At 38.1% G+C, this 17,523-nt stretch overlaps 1 protein-coding gene across 2 annotated transcripts in view; it reads left to right on the top strand.

The window, feature by feature from the left end:
- The first annotated feature begins 535 nt into the window (after positions 1-535).
- Positions 536-17,523, top strand: part of Myl1 (myosin light chain 1) — a 20,440-nt gene continuing 3,452 nt past the window's right edge. The window contains exons 1-4 of one of the 2 annotated variants that reach the window (XM_028765694.1): positions 536-624; positions 905-1,122; positions 11,907-11,934; positions 15,896-16,039. In XM_028765694.1, coding sequence (XP_028621527.1) covers positions 1,006-1,122; positions 11,907-11,934; positions 15,896-16,039 — 289 coding nt within the window. In that variant the 5' untranslated portion in view covers positions 536-624; positions 905-1,005. Of the gene's footprint in view, positions 625-904; positions 1,123-10,802; positions 10,891-11,636; positions 11,662-11,906; positions 11,935-15,895; positions 16,040-17,523 lie in introns of those variants that run through there. The other variant, XM_028765695.1, reaches the window with a different exon arrangement.

Raw genomic sequence — 17,523 nt, 5'->3', positions numbered from 1 at the left:
GTCTAACTTTGAAAACTGGAAACCAAGGACAAACATTTAAAAAAGCAAATATCAAATTGCCAGCAAAACATGTACAATATTGATAATTAAGTCTTTTTAAATATTTATTTCCCTTAAAAATGTATTTGTCCCTCTAGCATGGATATAAGATTAAGGTGACAATTCTATTTCATGTCATTTAGAAGGCAATGGGCTAATTGCAGACTCCAATTGAAAACTAATTTACCATTCTTCATTAAATTGTACAAAAAATCAAGTTATAGGAAATAATTTTAAATTTAGTTTTCTATAGAGTAGGGACACAGTCATAGAGAGAGAGAGGCAAAGAGAGACACAGACTGTACTCCCTAGAAAGGAAACCACTTTAAGACTTGGTGGACTTTCCTTATACGTCTGCTTTTTATTTTTAAACACTGCCAGTGACCTCTTTGCTGACCAACATTTTCTTGCAAATCCTGGCCAGGGAGGGAGGGGCCTGAGCCGTGGAGAAGCTGGGTGAAAGTTGGTGATCGCCTCAGCCAAAATTCCAAGTTGAAATTGAATCCGGTAAAGTTTCTTAGGAAGGAAAAAAATAAAATAAAAGATTTACAGCTTCAGCAGAACTGTAATTCTACCAAGAAAAAGGTACGTCTATCGGCTGTCACCAAACCAACCAGGGCTGGCTTTGTCATGCTTCTTTCTCCTTTATAGATAGAGGTGGAGGGGGGAAAAAAAGCAAGAGGCGTTCAAAAAACTTAAGGAAGCCCTGACCCTTTAGATTCCATTTATAGTCTGAGCTGGAATGCCACCCCCCTGAACAAGCGAGCCGTCCAATCCAGCCGCGTGTGTCAAGGTTCTATTAGGCACTAAGGGAAATATATATGCATGCCCTTATACCATTCAACACTCTGGGTCCACCCTCCAGACGCTGGGCTGCAGGTCAAGCGAGCCACCACTGCTCTTCCAAGTGTCACTTTGACAGGTTCTTCTGGAGGAGATCCTTCTTTTGTTAACCTTTTAATCAAAATGGCACCAAAGAAAGATGTGAAGAAGCCCGCTGCTGCGCCTGCCCCAGCCCCAGCCCCGGCCCCGGCCCCGGCCCCAGCCAAAAAAGAAGAAAAAATCGATCTGTCTGCTATTAAGGTAACTTAAACAGGTGAATCGTTTTGGTCACTGAAACATCTTTCAACGCTAAGGAACTCAAGGAATTTGTGGAGAGTTCTTTTTCATTGAAAGGAAAGGCGTTTTTCAGTGAACTGGTGTGTTTTAAGAGCCGGGAATCCTGCTTAATAACATGGGCTGGAGCATGCAATTCCAGTGACGTTATTAAGAGTGGATACTACATGTGAGGTTTGTGTTCGCTCTTTTCTTGTTCAATCATTGCTGAATCTGTTTTCCATTTTTCTCTAATTTGCCAAAGTAAGATTTAGGGGGAAATATACAAATCTAAAGGTTTTGCAGTTACAAATGTCTAAAGAGTATACTAAATAAAATCTCCTCGGAAATTGGATCCCTGACTATCAAACTACATCATTCTAAAAAAAAAAAAAAAAAAGTATTAGCTTGTGCTTGTTTCCAGAAACTCGAAGACAGCTGATAACCCAGTTGTTGTCTTGGACACATCTATTTGACAGCTGTTTCACTTTATCTGAAAAAAATTCTTTTTGCAATTCAAGATAATTCCCTTAATAAAATTTCATACACTTACTGAGATCTCAGTGCAGACAATCATGCACTTAAGTGCTTCAGTGGCTATAACTATTATCCTGTTTATTTACGTACAGCCTTTAATTCAGAATTTTGAGTTCCTTTTAAACAAGACACTATATATATATATATATATATATATATATATATATATATATATATATCTCCTGTCATTTTATAGCTGTTGGTCTGTGATGAGCCTTTTGCATACTAATCTTGTACTAAGGAGAATGTGAATCATTTTTGTGTGGAGAGTTTGCTGTGAACCAAGTTTTCAGTTTCAGAAAAGATGACCTACTTGGGAAATTGATGAATGCATGTCCCTGTCACCTCTTGGGGATACCATGGCCATCAATGCACCTTCTCCTCGTTAACTGGGCTCAGATTGGTTCTCACGGCAGGTTGAAAATCTTCATCTAAGGAACCCTGCCTTATATGGAAAAGTAGAGTCAAAGTGCTTGTGAGGTGATCCTTCCGTCCAAGCCAAGGATCCTCCTGTGCGTAGTACATCTGAAGCTTCAAGCTTAACGCTGCATCAGAGAGCAACCATGCTGACCTACACACAAACATCCATTGACTATTTTAATATAATCGGGGAGCTTTAAAAAAAATCTCTAAAATAACATTGAATCAGAGCACACTTGGATTTATGTGACAAAATCAAATATTTTTATAACATTCCAGCTACATATGAAATGAAACATGTTTCAAAAAGTACAAGGATATCACAAATGTTTAATCTCTATCTAAACCTGAAGTCATATTTGAAAGAACTTGGTCGTAGGCTGTAGCATCATTATGAATGTCCATTTAGGGAAAATGCATGTTGGATCTTCTGAAAATGGTTTTTGGATTTGGTTTTTGTTTTGAGGACAAGATACATAGAGTTGGTTCCTTACCAAGAGCCCAAACCTTCATCTTCAGCAACTGCAGTTGACGTCTCTATAGGTGGATGCCTACTGCAGCGTGCAAGTGTGGTGACAGCTCCTACCGCACTTCCCCAGTGCTCCACTCTCTACGGCTTTAGAGCCGTAAGCCAGTGTCAAAGCCATTCTTTGTATATTTATTGTAATTTATAAGACAGTATCATCCCTGCGGTTCTGGGATGAACTTCTGAAAAGAAAGAAAGAAAAAAAGAAAGAAAGAAAGAAAGAAAGAAAGAAAGAAAGAAAGAAAGAAAGGAAGGAAGGAAGGAAGGAAGGAAGGAAGAAAGAAAGGAAGAAAGAAACCAGAAGTGTGCCACTAATGAAAGCAGGCTTTATTTTTTTAATCAGAGAAATCATGTATCAGAAAGTAAGTAAATAAACTTCCTTTAATATCATTGTTTTAATCCAGAAATTAAGACAATTGATTTTTCCAGCCAGCAGAGAAGTGGCATGATTCTCTGAGTCGTGACATTGCTTTAGCCTCCCGTGCATGTGTTAAATTAATGCTGGATGAGCAAGAAAGGCTGAGGAAGGTCTCTGAGTTGTACAAATGCAGCATGCTCCACTTTCAGTTTTTCACTGAAATAAATTTTAAGGAGGCACACACACACACCACACACCACAGATACCATACACACACACACCACACACACCTGTGCGCACACACACACACACACACACCACACCACACACGCATACCACATACCACACACCACACATACCCGTGCGCACACACACCATACACCACACACACCACACACACCTGTGCGCACACACACACACACACACACCACACCACACACACATACCACATACTACACACACACACACACACACACACACACACACACACACACACACACACGGAGATAGAAACTGAGGAATCGAAGCAGACTCTTTCGTGTAAAGGAATGTAAATTCCTTCAATGATTTTCTCTCATCCATATGGTACCAGTGCATATTTGGAATTGTTTTAGCAAAGCTCGAGAATAGGATGCAACTTGAGAGCTTTCATTTCATTCCAGTAGGTAACAGGGCTAATTAGAAAGTAATTATGGCATTTCCTGTTATGATGCTTTTAATCACTTGATGCGTCTAGATGTATTTCCTCATATCAGTTACAAACTTTCTTCAAGCAGAGAAAATGAACATATCTATATACATATTCATTAACTTTCTGAAAACTTTATAAAGAACAAAACTTAGTTGGATTATAAGATTTATCTCACATATCCTGTAAGATTAGACATCTAACTATCCTTTACACTGTGGGTAATGCTGAAGTTTAATTATATGTAAGACAGCAATAATTAAATTCATTCCTCTATATTTTTCTCAACTAAGACCCTGGTCCATTGTAACATATACCACATTTAATAGCTACATACTCGATTCTCCATGAACTCTGACCAATTTTGGATATTTTTGATTAGTTTGCTTAAATGTGCTTTCCCAATCTGATTCCCTGGCTTGTTAGCTATTTATTTAGAATGCTTCTCCAGTTCCTCCTGACATGAAACCTTTGAGGGTCTCTGATCAAAGGCTTACCAGATGTCCTATGCCTATAGACATTTTTGTGAGTGATTTTCACTAAGTCCCACTGACATTTGAACATTAATATTACTGCTCTGGGTAGTTCACAGCTCTCTTTGCCTTTAGAGAGATGATATTTCCAGCAAAAAATCCAAAGACTAGAATACCACTGCCTCCCAGGACCACACAGGAATTAAAACCACCATTATGATTGTGGGTGCAAATAAAGGAATGAATAGTAGTGGCAACCAAGCAAAATGGTGAGCGGAAATAAGAAGTAAGATAGCCACGTGTCTGGGTTTTAAAAGAACTTTAATATGAAATGAATTATTTGCATGGTGCATGCATGTTGCCTGATAAGCCACGATTGCTGTGAGATGAAGACTTTTGTCATATCTAGAAATGTGTGGCTTAAATTTTAATTTGCATTGTATTTGTGCCACAATCCGGTCACTTCTGACGCGATACTGCAGGCAATTTTATAAACAAACAAAAAACAAACAAAAAAAAACAGTAATAGTAAAGAATGCATTGACAGAAACATTACCAAATAACTCACCAAACAGTAACTGATCGCGGACTTGGAAAGGCTCAAAGGTTTAATTTAATGAGTAAGTTGGTTGATCCAGGAGGAAACGGAACCTACACAAGGTCCATCATCAAAGAACTAGTTATATGGCGAAGGTAAGACTTAACCAGCAGGGTAAATCTATAGTCAACCGTGGTAAGAATTCAGCTACCTCTGGTTTCTAAAAAATAAGCTGCAGTTTTGTTAGTAGGAATACATAAGGATGTGTTTTCCACGCAGGACTAGAGCTGGTTTTTAGTTGTTTCTTTGCTATTACACTGCAAGTCCCATGACGGCCAGGAGAGGGAGGAAGAGAGCCACTGCAGAGCTCGTTCTGCAAGATTTTGACCTTAGTTGTTCTGAGTGTCATGTTTTTCACAGCTCCCCTTACCCTCCCTAACACCTGCTGTTGGGCAGTGACTCCTTGTCTTTTATAGCCAGAGGATGAAATTTTAGGCACTTCAAAGAAGTCTTATTCACTTTGCCCCAACTTTCTGTAAAAAGTTATAAACCGAAATGAACATAAAAATACATCCACGTGTAATGGAATGTTGAATTTCAAGACAATTGTGGTTTTGTCCTATTAAACACTCAGACATACCAAATCTAATCTTTAAATCTGCCATCATCGCGCTAATCTTCTGAGAAGAGACCCCTATTTGCTTGTAAACAAACACACTAATTTGACTAGCATTCTTTGGAATGACAAGCAGAAATGCAATGTCACATATATAATGTGGTTAAATATTAACCTTAACATCCTTTGGGGGAAAAACATGAGACAAATACATACTGTCAATCTCTAATTTAAAAAGAAAAAATGTAAACGTGATTGATCTTCTGGAAGAAATAAATTATTCTCCCATGAGTCAGCATCAGTAACGTCTTTTGTCTATTACATGTCTATACTGTGAGAGAACAAAGCAGCTGAAAGGGAATAGAGAAATGTTGAGGGGCAAATGTTGTAACTCTCCCCATAGCGACATTTTGAAGTGTATGTAACTGAACAGCGTCTTTGCGAAGTATCTATCACATCGCTTGCAAAGGAAGACATGCCTTTACCAACTAAAACGTGAAAACTAGTTTTCATTTAAAGATAATTAAATCTGTGCAAGACGAGGAGACCACAAAGTGACAGGGACAGATTTAGCCCTTGACATTTCAGTTCTGCAAGTGAAACCCCTGGCAAGTTGTCTTTAGAAGTCGTTCCGTAATTACCCAGCGATACGCACCATCTGACTCATGGAATTGTGGGACCGGTTATATTTAGTCTGCTGAGACTGCACTTTCTTCTCTTCCGACTGAACCGCTTTTTGTCTGAAGATGGGGTATCACCTACTTTACTTCTTCATCAATGTTGCCATTTCGTTTTTTCACGCCAAACCAGAACCTCGACAGCAAAATCCACTATCTAAAAGCATCAGTGGCTTCAAAATATATTAGTTAAATTTTAAATCATGTGGGTGATAAGTCCAATTGTTCTAGTCAGAAACTAATAATAGTGACTTGAAGCTGAGGAGAAAAGGTTTCTCTTAGAACATTTTTCCTTCTGTCCTTGTGAGTGAGCTGTTTCTTAGCTACCGCGCGCCCAACAGTGTATTACCTCCAGCTCATAAAAATCCAGTCGACTTGAACATACTGCTGTGAATTACATTTTGATAAAACTTTCTTTATTGCAATAAGTACAACATATCATTTGAGTTTTCAGATAGCCTATCCTTTCCCATAGAATAAGTTGTGGTAGGTCCTACTACCCAAGAAATGGAAAATTCAAAACATATTAAATCTATAAGCAACCAAAAAATTGTAAAAACATTATCATGTATTCGGGAAAATAATCTAGAGAAGTTATTTAAATTAAAAGACACATGGTTTGTCCTGACAGTCAGAATAAGATTTCCATTCTAGTTCTCCATTTATCCCATCAGTGTCTAGAAGAATAATTAGTATTAGTATTCATTTATCATGGCTGTCCCAAGAGGAACTTCTATTCCATACAAATTATAATTTCTTAGTTACAATATTTTAAGTATTTACATTATAAAAATTAAAAAGTGAAAAAACACATTTTTAATTTTTAATCAACTACATATAAATAAGTAAATGTACAAAGAAAAAGTACAGCTCAAAAAAGTATAATTTTATTTCTCAATGATTAACTAGGACCATGTGGGAGAGAAAACTGGAAGGGGCAGGCTTGGATCTCATTTTGAAACGCGTATCAAAATTCACTTAGGTTTCTACTGCTTCCTACAGATCTGAACTGAGCTATTTTTAATCACACAGTTCTGTGCTTAGGTGACAGAATTCAGACGACCAGTCCAAACCTTCTGAGCATGGCTATCAGGCCAGTCTCATTTCAGAACAACGTACCCAACCATCTTACAGCTCTTATACCACGTCCTTATTGCGCTAGTTCCCCCATTTACACAATATTTTAATAAGCATACTAATACTCTTTTGTTGAGCTCAAACATGTAAGGAGAGATGCTTCTTTCCATTGACCTTAAGAGACGTATTATGGAGCACACCATTCTAACGGTTTCAAATATTATTTCTAATGGCCTTTTATGGGTAGATGTTAAAAACTCTGTGAGAGAAATTAGTTTTATTATTTCCATAAAGGTTGATACGTGTCTAACTCTGATCGCTCTGCCAGGCAAGAAGGCACAGGATATCCAACAGTGTTCTCTTGGCTGGAAACCAGCTCTGCTTACAGCAGCTGCTTTTCTTAGCTCCAGTCACTGTGTGTGTGCATCCCCTGAACTGGGGAGGCCTTTGATCACTGTGGTGCAGGTTCCTCCCTAGGACATTCCCTTCAGTATTCAACACCATCCATTTCCCACACGCTCTTTAACGACATCCCTTCTTCCTTTAAGATATTAAAATTCAACATAGATTAAATCTAAATTTTGATTAAGTTCATTATAATACTTTGAACTGTAAAGCAATTCCAACTAGGTGCCAGAAAATTTATCTTCAGTCAGTGAACCAAACTTCATGGTCATTAGCAGAAGGACAATTCTCAAAGCAAAGAAGTCTATCCCTGCTGTAAGAATTCTTCTTAGTAACGAGGTCTTTCAGACTGATATCTACCTAAACTCAACTCCAAACGTGAATGGATAAGCTGTAACAATGTGAAATGTGGCCTTTTACCAACCAGGGAAGACAAAGACTAGGCTACAATAATAAAGACGTCTTTAAAAAGAAATTGAAGATTGACAAATTAGAACTCTGGACTACAAGCATTTGGATAAAATCTAAAGTGAAATGCCAGAAGTATAAATATTAAAGAATTTTAAGTGAGCATGCCTACTATGTGCTGGGCAGTTCTGGGTGCTGAAGATGCAGTCCTAACTGCATGGATATTTTTTCTGGAATGTAAACTTTATAAAGGAACAGATAAAGTTTCTGTCTTCTGGAAATATTGTACTCTAGAAGAGAACTTATATTTGAAAAAGGAAGTTGGGTCTACAGCCATACCATCCCAAAGGCACAGGGAGCATAGAGCATTAACAGTCTAGCGGCTTTAGGTGACTGAAAGCTTCACTAAGCATCTGAAGAGGAGAGGCACCCATAGAGCTGTGATGAACAGAACTCCAAGTACAATGCAATGTCGGTGCTCCAGGGAGAGATACAGTGTTAGCACACATCCAGATCCACACCAGAGACAAGCTATGGGATTCCAGCATTGGCCTGGGCGTCCCAGCAGGCAAAGCCGTTAGGCTGACTGGCTTTGGGTGAAAAAAGAGAGCCAGGTCCAACACGGGGAAGAGAGAATTCTTCGGATAAGACGGGTTCTGACCGAGGCTGAGAAGAACGTCTAATGTGACAAGAGGAGAGAACAGTGGTTGCATGCCAGACAGAAAAGATCTGAAACACACCAAATGATGATCTCTAACCAAGGCCCTAACCAAATGGCTGGGTAATCCGATCACACATTTGTTCAAAGAGCTGACGATACTCCTATTTAACAAGGAGGGGAAACAAGACACGGGTTTGCCATTCAAACCGTGGACAGGAGATGAGTTGTTTCTCTTACTTTGAGCACATAACATAGACCTAACATTAAAAGTTTATTTTCCTCTCTGGACTTAACTAATAGTTTATTCTTTCTTGTGTCTACTGGTATGTTTAAGTTTATATTTTGACTTTCAGTAGGTTAAAAAAATCTAAACTTAAATGCTAGATATGATAAAGATGTAGGAAAAACTAGGATGAAATAATTTAACAGTTTCTTAGCACCTTATGGCTCCTATTTTAATAATAACAAAACTTAATGTGATATCTAAGTGGTTAAAAATAGCTTATTCACAAATAAATTGAAGTTCGGTGCCGACTTTCCCATTTTCCCACAAGTTCTTATACAAATTGATCATGTTTCCTATGTATGTAAGGCCACCATATTTTCCATCTGAAAAAGATGTAATATGAAGATTTCATTATGTACAAGGGGATAACTTCAGTGTAATATTTATAACTTCTAGCCTCACTAAAGATATATACTAGCTCTCAATAATGATTAGGCAATTCAGATTTAGTGCTACAAATACATAGATACAATCTCATCAAATCTAATGGCACAAATACAAAAATACAATTACAAAATTTCCCTTTAATGACGCAAAGCATTTTTAATTTTTCTGTTAATTATCATTTCCCAATAACTTTTAAAAATAGGTTTTAAATTATGTTAAATACATGAAGACACATTTACTTAGGTACTACTACCTTAAACATTAAATTATCATTCATCATTCGGAGACTCAAGATCCTGGAAGATATTTTTCATCATTGTAAACTTTGGGTCAGAAGTGATATATATTTTTAATATTGTGATTAGCACCTAATAATTATGCAGAAAAGCGACTAGTATTGTGATATTTTCATATGTGTACATAATTATGTATTTTGAAGAAGTGGTGTGTATTTAGCTGTTTGTTTCCTGTGGAACAGTAAGAGAGTAAGTTGAAAATACCGAGTAGGACACACTTCCTGCTTTTTATGAATAAGTTCCTTAAGGACACATGCAGAAGTCACTGTTCATCGCACACCTTCCTTATTCCTTCGAGCGGCGGGAAATGTGCAGAGAATGATAACCCCCACGTCTGAACTCCAGTGAACACTCTGAAACTGATCTTTCCCCCAAAGTCATGCCAGCTTTTACTGTTTTCAGATAAGCTGCTATAAAAGCTCATCGCCGGCGACTCCCTTAAACACCTTTAAAATGTTCAAGCTCTATTTTGCACTCCATGAGCCTTACATTAGGTTATTTTACTCTCAGTCTGCAGTCTGAGACGCAAAGGGTTGGACAGGGAAGCTTGGTTTTAGCAACAACAATAACAAAAAAGACGATACAAAATGGATTTGTCAGTTTTCTTGCTTGCTAAGAATTTCAGAAATGAAAATATACAAATAGTCAACCTCTGTAAAGAAATTAGGAGAGGAAGGACATCCTCAGACCTAATGTCAGGAGATGAAGGGAAGAGATAAAAAGGGGGACCCCAAACCATTATTTTAAACTTAGATTATACCCCTACTAATACTGCTTGCAAAATCTGTAATGATAATTTGAGAACCTGATCTGATTGCCATGTGAGTGTATCCTAAGAAATACCCAGAGCACGCAATGCCTTTTCAAGACCTCAGGACTTTACCATAAGGGGCCCGAGCTTCGGAGAGTGTTCTTTCTATACCAGTTACTATTTCAAACCTCAACCCAGTCGCATCCAGGAAGTGCCATTAATACCCAGACTTGCCGACTAGACACTTGCAGGGTCCATAATTATGCATCAGAAGCCCAGCCCTAGAGGAATCCCAAGTTTTCCATGAGCAAAGAAATGTCTTAAGAAGGACAGTTGCAGGGAACATCTCGGAGATAAAGACCATAAAAGTACCGACAGGCTTCAGGCTCACCAGGGTTGTTCCTGTCTAGATGTTGGTTCCCTAAAAATAGCCCTAGGGTACATGTCTCTCTTTCTCTTTGCCCTAAGAAAGCTAAAGAACTCCTCCAGGAGGAGTGGCAACTGCCCTGTGAAATCTGATGCTAGATATGAGGTCAGTTTGCCCAGAAATAAAAGGAAGCCACTGAGAGGTAAGACTCCACTCAGGGATCGGAGCCGCCTTCAGTTTGTCCTCCAGCCCCACTGCTGTTTTGCAGCCTAGAACTCCATCATGGTGGGTCCTACAAGATAACGATATGTCATTTATAGGAGAGACAGTTGGGCAACAGGAGCATACTGAGACACCAGGCAGGCAATGAATAGGATGGGGGACAGAACCTATTTAGCACAAGGTTTTTGGAACCTACTACTGGTTTCCATGAGCTAGGATGAAGATAGAAGAAATCACTTGGGACTATTGTACCAGATGGAAAAATCCGTCTTCTTCCTCAGAGCAGTCGTTTGTGCTTCACCAGCTTTGGCTATATCACGTAAGATTTATCTAAATTTAGAAGAGAAAAAAGTGCAACTATCGTGTCATAGTGGTCAGCTTTGAAATGGGATCCAGCGACAAATGATAGCTAAAGTTAAGCAAACTGCATCTGATTCTTCAGTATCATATACAAGTATAAAATATGTTAGTTAGACAGAAAGACTTTGAAAGGGTGGTTTTTATATGCAATTTTACTTGCAGTTTTAAATGTATATCTTATTGGACATATGCTAAACATAGACTGCTATGGCATTCTAGGAAGTGTTCAATTTAGCATTTTTAATATTTTACATCATTAAGATATAGAGAAAAGATTTCCAAGTTATCTTTTGCAATAGATTTTATGTTCCTAGGTTCAGAATTGCCCTCACACACTCTTCCTGTGCCATGACACCTACATGGTTTCCCAAAGGCCACAGAGCAGAGAGCACGGTTTCTGTCAATGCATTTGAAAGTCCTGTCTTTCTCTCTCTCTTTTGCCACTACAGTCCTTCAGTGCTGACCAGATTGCCGGTAAGTAATGTGAGCAGCTCTACCCTAGGAAGAGCTCTGCCTGTCTTTGAAATGTCCCTAACTCCCCAGCATGTTCCTTTGTGGCTCAGACCGTTCGTGTCCATGCCATGCCTGAACTCAGAAAAAATGGGCTGACTTCCGGAGCTCACTTTGAAGAGAACTCAGGGAATGAGCTGGACACGCTCATAAATCAGGACGCTCTTTTCTGGTTAAAATATTCTTTATGATTAATTTCTTTCTAACAGATCGAGTTCTCTAAGGAACAACAGGAGGGTAAGTTTAAAAGTGGTAGCCGTTCCTATGTGCAGACTCAGAGGTGACGAGTGAGAAAACCAACTCCCTTGGGATGAGCTAAGTGCTGCCTAATTATCCACACTGGTGCTGCTACTCTAAATATAAATTGCTTTCAATCACTCTAAATATAAACCTGTATAACCAAAGTCCCTGGTTAGAGTCAGTAATCAAAGATTTAAGGAAATAAAAAAGAATTTTAGTAAGTATTTTTAGCCACTGATTTCTAAATAAGATGAACTCAATACTATGGGAAAGCTCATACATGATATAGTCACAAAAGGATCTGGGTTTCAGAAAAACTAATTTACTAATTAAAACCGTAGAGAGAGATTCAATAAGTCTGGAGCGTGTAATCTGGAAAATGAAGCCGATTATAAAAGCTGCCCTAGTTATCAAACCTGCCCAGTGTCTGTGGAAACAGGGGATTGTAGGATAGAAGTGAATTCATGGATGGAGAAGGATCCTGGTCCAGCGTTTCTCTAAGAGATACAGGACAGAGCTGGAGAGGTGAAAGGTCTTTCTTCCTCAGTGACCAAAAGATTAGTAATCGTATCATCATTCATATGAATTCAAACTGACTAGAAAGTTCTTTCATGAACAGGTACCATCAGTGAGTCTCAATTTTTTTTTTTTTAAAAAAAATCTTTTTCTCCTTTACGTATTTAGATTCAACAGGGCCAAATATCCCAAACAAGCTCAATTTCTGGATGGGGAGAAATCTTCTTAGGGTAAAGTCATCACACTATGTGATTGAACTAAACAAAATTTGTTTATAGAAAGGAGAGATAGAAACAGTTTTGTTATGTGATGTTATTTAAGTCAGACGATCAGTCATAATAATGTATACTGTATTATAACATATATGATACAAATAATTATGGGTTACTAGTAACAGTTCTCTACCTAAAGTTTTCTGCATTGATCAGTCTCTTTCAGGATCATGTTAAATATGTTGTCCGGGTTTCAGTTTAGAACAAAAGGTTATTTCCTGTAGTTCAAACTCAGTGATCCCTGTAGCATGGTTGATGTCCTCATGGAGACAGTTTAGATCAGTGGTTCTCATCCTTCCTAATGCTGTGATCCTTCATGTTGTGCTGACCCCAGACATAAAATTAATTTTGTTGCTGTTTCGTAACTGTAATTTTGCTACTGTTGTGAATCCTAATGTAAATATCTAATATGCAGGATATCTGATGTGTGACCCCTGGGAAAGGGTCACTCAACCTACAGGTTGAGAACCAATGATTCAGATGATTTAGATGACTTACAATTCAAGGTAATTTAAAGATATACTATGAAGAATCTGTCTTAAGGAAATGATGGTTCTAATTTGTTTAAAAAATACTTTTAACTAGTGATGTAGCTACATCATCAGCCCTGCCTCCCAGTCCACTACAATTCCTGATTTATGATGCCACTATGGCTGCCAAACTATTGCTCAACCAAACAATGAAAAATTCAATAATCCTTGGTGAGATAAATGTACTTAAAGTTTGGAGTGTGAGACCAGTCACCCTATATTGAAAACAGGTTTAAGCCACAGAATTGAATAAACATTGGTACATTGGCCTGGATTTTTTTTTTTTTTTTTTGCTTTATGTCAGAAAAACAAATGTAAACTGTTCAAACTAAGTGGAAATTCTATGCTTTCAGAATGAATCAAGACCACTTGAATTTGTTTCCTTGCTTAATGAATGAAGAATATTGTCCACGCCATTCTATTTGGATTGAAGGAAAGGGAGGGAAAGACAAAGATAATTACAACAATCTGAAGGTTTAGGTCTTGTGCTCTCTATTAGCATGACCACCAGCGACATGTGCCTACTTAAGCATTAATTAATTTTTAAATTATAAATGTTAAAGTCTGAATCTTAAAGCTCATCACATATAGTTAAGTGTTCAAAACCACCATTAGAGGGCTGGTGGGGAATAATTTCATCACCAGATATTTCAAAAACACTGTGGTTCTTGGGAAAAGAACACACAAGGCATTTTTAAAGGTTAAATAGGAAAAACTGTTAAGTTTTGCTTGCACTGTTGTCTGTGGAGGCAACTCCACTCTGTTCTTAAGGTTCAGCAAAGAACACAAGCAATACATAAACAAAGGGGTGTGGTAAGAACATAATAAAATGTGATTTATATAGCCAGCCAGGGAAGGAGTTTACCAGTCTGTGTTCTGGAACCTTGAAGAGAGTAGCTAAGCCTTGGGCTAAAAGTCCAGGATTAAAAGAATTACTTCTCCAGCCTGTGCCTTTAAGTTATCAAAAGATAATGTCAGAGAGATTTCATTACAGCCATAAAAATCCCATTTCTACACCAGCATCTGAGCCAGGTGATTGCAAGTCCTCAGAGGACCATGCCTGGCATCTGAAGCCAGTAGCAAGAGAAGTCCAGTTCCACGTGACCTTTGGAAAGGTGAAAAATAGCATGTGACTCATGAAACCGCAAGGCGCAAGCATTTTTTCCAGATTGGGGCAGATTATGGTGAGACTGCATAGGATCTAATACAAGAACAATAACATGACCTATAGCTAATTGTGTATACACACTCAGTTCAGTCTTAGATTAAAAGGCACCAAGATACTAAAATAGGATACCAGGATATCAGACAAGTAATCTTTTCTGACAGCACCTTTTGTTGGAAACCACCCCTAGCCTAAAAAGAATGTTTCCAGTTCTGAGAGTTTATTCAACAATTGTTACAGTGTTGTTAGTGTTAACTCCAGTAAATCACCATCTTGACTCCCATGTTTTCCAGAATTTTTCATTTAGTTTAGATATTTCCATTAAAATGCCTGTGTTGGTTCTCAGATGCATGTGTAGCCCTCTTTCCAGTCTTTTTGCAACATATTTCTAAATAATTACAGTGATAATTGTGAAGGTGAAGCGGTTCAGTCAAACCAAAATTAAAGGACATCTATCTGGGTAGCAGATAGATGGTAGTAAGAAGGGGTAGCACTTCCAGATACACTCTTAATAAACACACACAGATGTGAACATGAATATAACAGCTCAGTCTGTCTGGATAAATATCCCAAGTTCAATAACATGCCAGGAGTCTGCAGAGTTACACTGGAGAAAACTAGGTAGAGGAGAAAAGGCAATCTCTGCATTATTTTCTTACCACTGCATGGCAATCTATAATCACCTCCATTAAATGTTAACTTTAAAATATGTTTTTAAATTGTAAACATGTTTAGGTCACATGGATTATTCTGGGGTTAAATCAGAGTTATATGAACATATCATAACAATTGATCTAAAAATCATTTTCCCTCTGAATCGATCATAGTAAGAGCCTCCTAGAATCATACACTGAGGTGGTTAAACGGCACTGTAAAACTTACAGGCTTACCACGCACTTCCAACTCCAATAATAATGATGATGATAACAAGAATAATAAATATAGCCATTTCTAGAGGAAACTAGTTGAGAAGACAGCCTCTAAAGTTTGTTCCTCCAAAGAAGATGTTTCTCCAAATGTAATAAGTTAAGATTAAACTCACATGCAGTAGCCTCAGCTGGAAATTTGCTTTCTTGACATTTCATTAACATTGCCAATTAACAGAAGGACGATTTGGAGACTCCTACTCTTTCTCAAGGCATCAGAATATTTTAAGTGACTCCTACCGCCCACCCAGGTGGAGGAAATATGAACCACGATAACCAGAAGCTCCAATTTTCATAATTAAAAACTAATTCCACATTAATAATAGTCTGGCTTAAAACTAGAAATACTGCTTTAAAGCAGTCCCCACAGAAACACCAGAAGGGTTTTCCAGTGACTGTGTGATAGATGGAGATAACTGGAGTGGTTGTTGAAAATTGTAAAACAGAGAAGAGTTTGAACTGAATCCTTGAAGGACCTGGGATTAATTAGGTCTCAGGAACTAAAAGCCCAGTACCCATCAGTGCCTGAACATCTTGTGTTTCTTGCAGAATTCAAGGAGGCATTTCTCCTGTTCGACAGAACAGGTGAATGCAAGATCACCTTAAGTCAGGTGGGAGATGTCCTCCGGGCTCTGGGCACCAATCCCACCAATGCAGAGGTTAAGAAGGTTCTCGGAAACCCTAGCAACGAAGGTAGGTTCCTCTAAGGTCGGTGGAATTTGAGAAGGGACTTCCACACATAGAGCTCACTCTGTTCCTAACGGTGGCAGCCATGCTTCCGTCCTCATAGATGGGAAACCTCTGCTTGTTTTCACTGAAAAAAAGAAAAGAAAGTAGGAAGGGAAAGTGTGATAAAACATCACACCGGAGGAGAAGAAAGGGCAAGTAACGATGAATGAGAACATCCTACTCAGCATCAGGGCTAATGAGACGGCATAAATAAGCACATGTTCTTTTTTAGAGTTCATACTTTCAAAGGCAAAAGATCATTTTTTTAAAAGATTTAATTTTAACTCAAATATAATATCTCCTTCTTTCCTCAGTCTCCTCCCTTGTCCCTTCCTTCCAACCATTGCCATGCCTAACCCTCACTCCCTCTCAAATTCTTGGGCTCTTTTTCTTTTGTTATTTTTATATATGTACATAAATATATAAACACAACCTTTTGAGTCTGTCTAGTGTTGATTGTGTGGTGTCATGGCTAACCACTTGTATTGAGTAATCAAATAGGGAGAAGATCCCTGAAAAAGATCTCCCCATCATCCATCGTTCCTTAGTTGTCTGTAGCTCTTTGTCTAGACGTGAGGTTCCCTAAGATTTCCTTTGTCCATGCTATCATGTCTATCCTTGTCCATGGTCGGGTTTTGTTAAGCAACCATATTGCTGCAGTGTTATAGATGTAGCTTCCCTGTCTTTTTTTAGGAGGCATAGTCTCACAGCAGAATTCCTGATCCTCTGAGTGTTACCATTCTTCATTTTGATAAAGACATTGCATATAGCTAAAAATACAACACATCTTATATGCAACACATTTTGTTTACAGCCATGAAGAATCATAATAATGTCCTTCTAGAGAACACCAATTCTTTGATAAACAACCATGAGAATAAAGTCACAGTGCTTTGAAACACCCCTGCTGACCTCCTTAGCCAATGTACTTTGGCTTTGCTTCAGTGACCATTTGAAAGGAACTCACCCATCTTAATTAAGAATAGGCAGAGTCATGTCTTAACAAGTATTTTCTATTTCCAATCAATTATTTATATAAAACCTTGAAAACCTTAAAGCAAACCCTATATTGTGTCTCCCCAGGTAAATCCTGGAGCAGGAATCAGTGAGCTGCATGAGGGGAATTATGAAAGTCACTCACTCCACATGGAAACCCAGCCATGAGTCCCGAACAAGGAAATTGCTTTAAATCCCAATGGCTCATGGCAAAGTATAATAACCTATTGGAAAATGTGACTCTAAATAAAAAAGACAAGACACAAAATGGAAGTTTTCTCAAGTGGAAATTTGGACTGTTTATCTTTGCATTTAGGAAAAAATGTTGAGGGGCAAGCAAATGATGTCGTGTTTCTTGTGAAGACTAAGTATGTGCTGGTTCCTTCATGAAAGAAAGAGAAGGAAAGAAAGAAAGAAAGAAAGAAAGAAAGAAAGAAAGAAAGAAAGAAAGA

Source organism: Grammomys surdaster, unplaced genomic scaffold (assembly GCF_004785775.1).
Source record: "Grammomys surdaster isolate TR1022 unplaced genomic scaffold, NIH_TR_1.0 165, whole genome shotgun sequence".
In the NCBI taxonomy this organism is placed as follows: Eukaryota; Metazoa; Chordata; class Mammalia; order Rodentia; family Muridae; genus Grammomys; species Grammomys surdaster.
The sequence above is the reverse complement of the archived record's forward strand: the minus strand, read 5'-3'. Positions and strand labels throughout refer to the sequence as shown.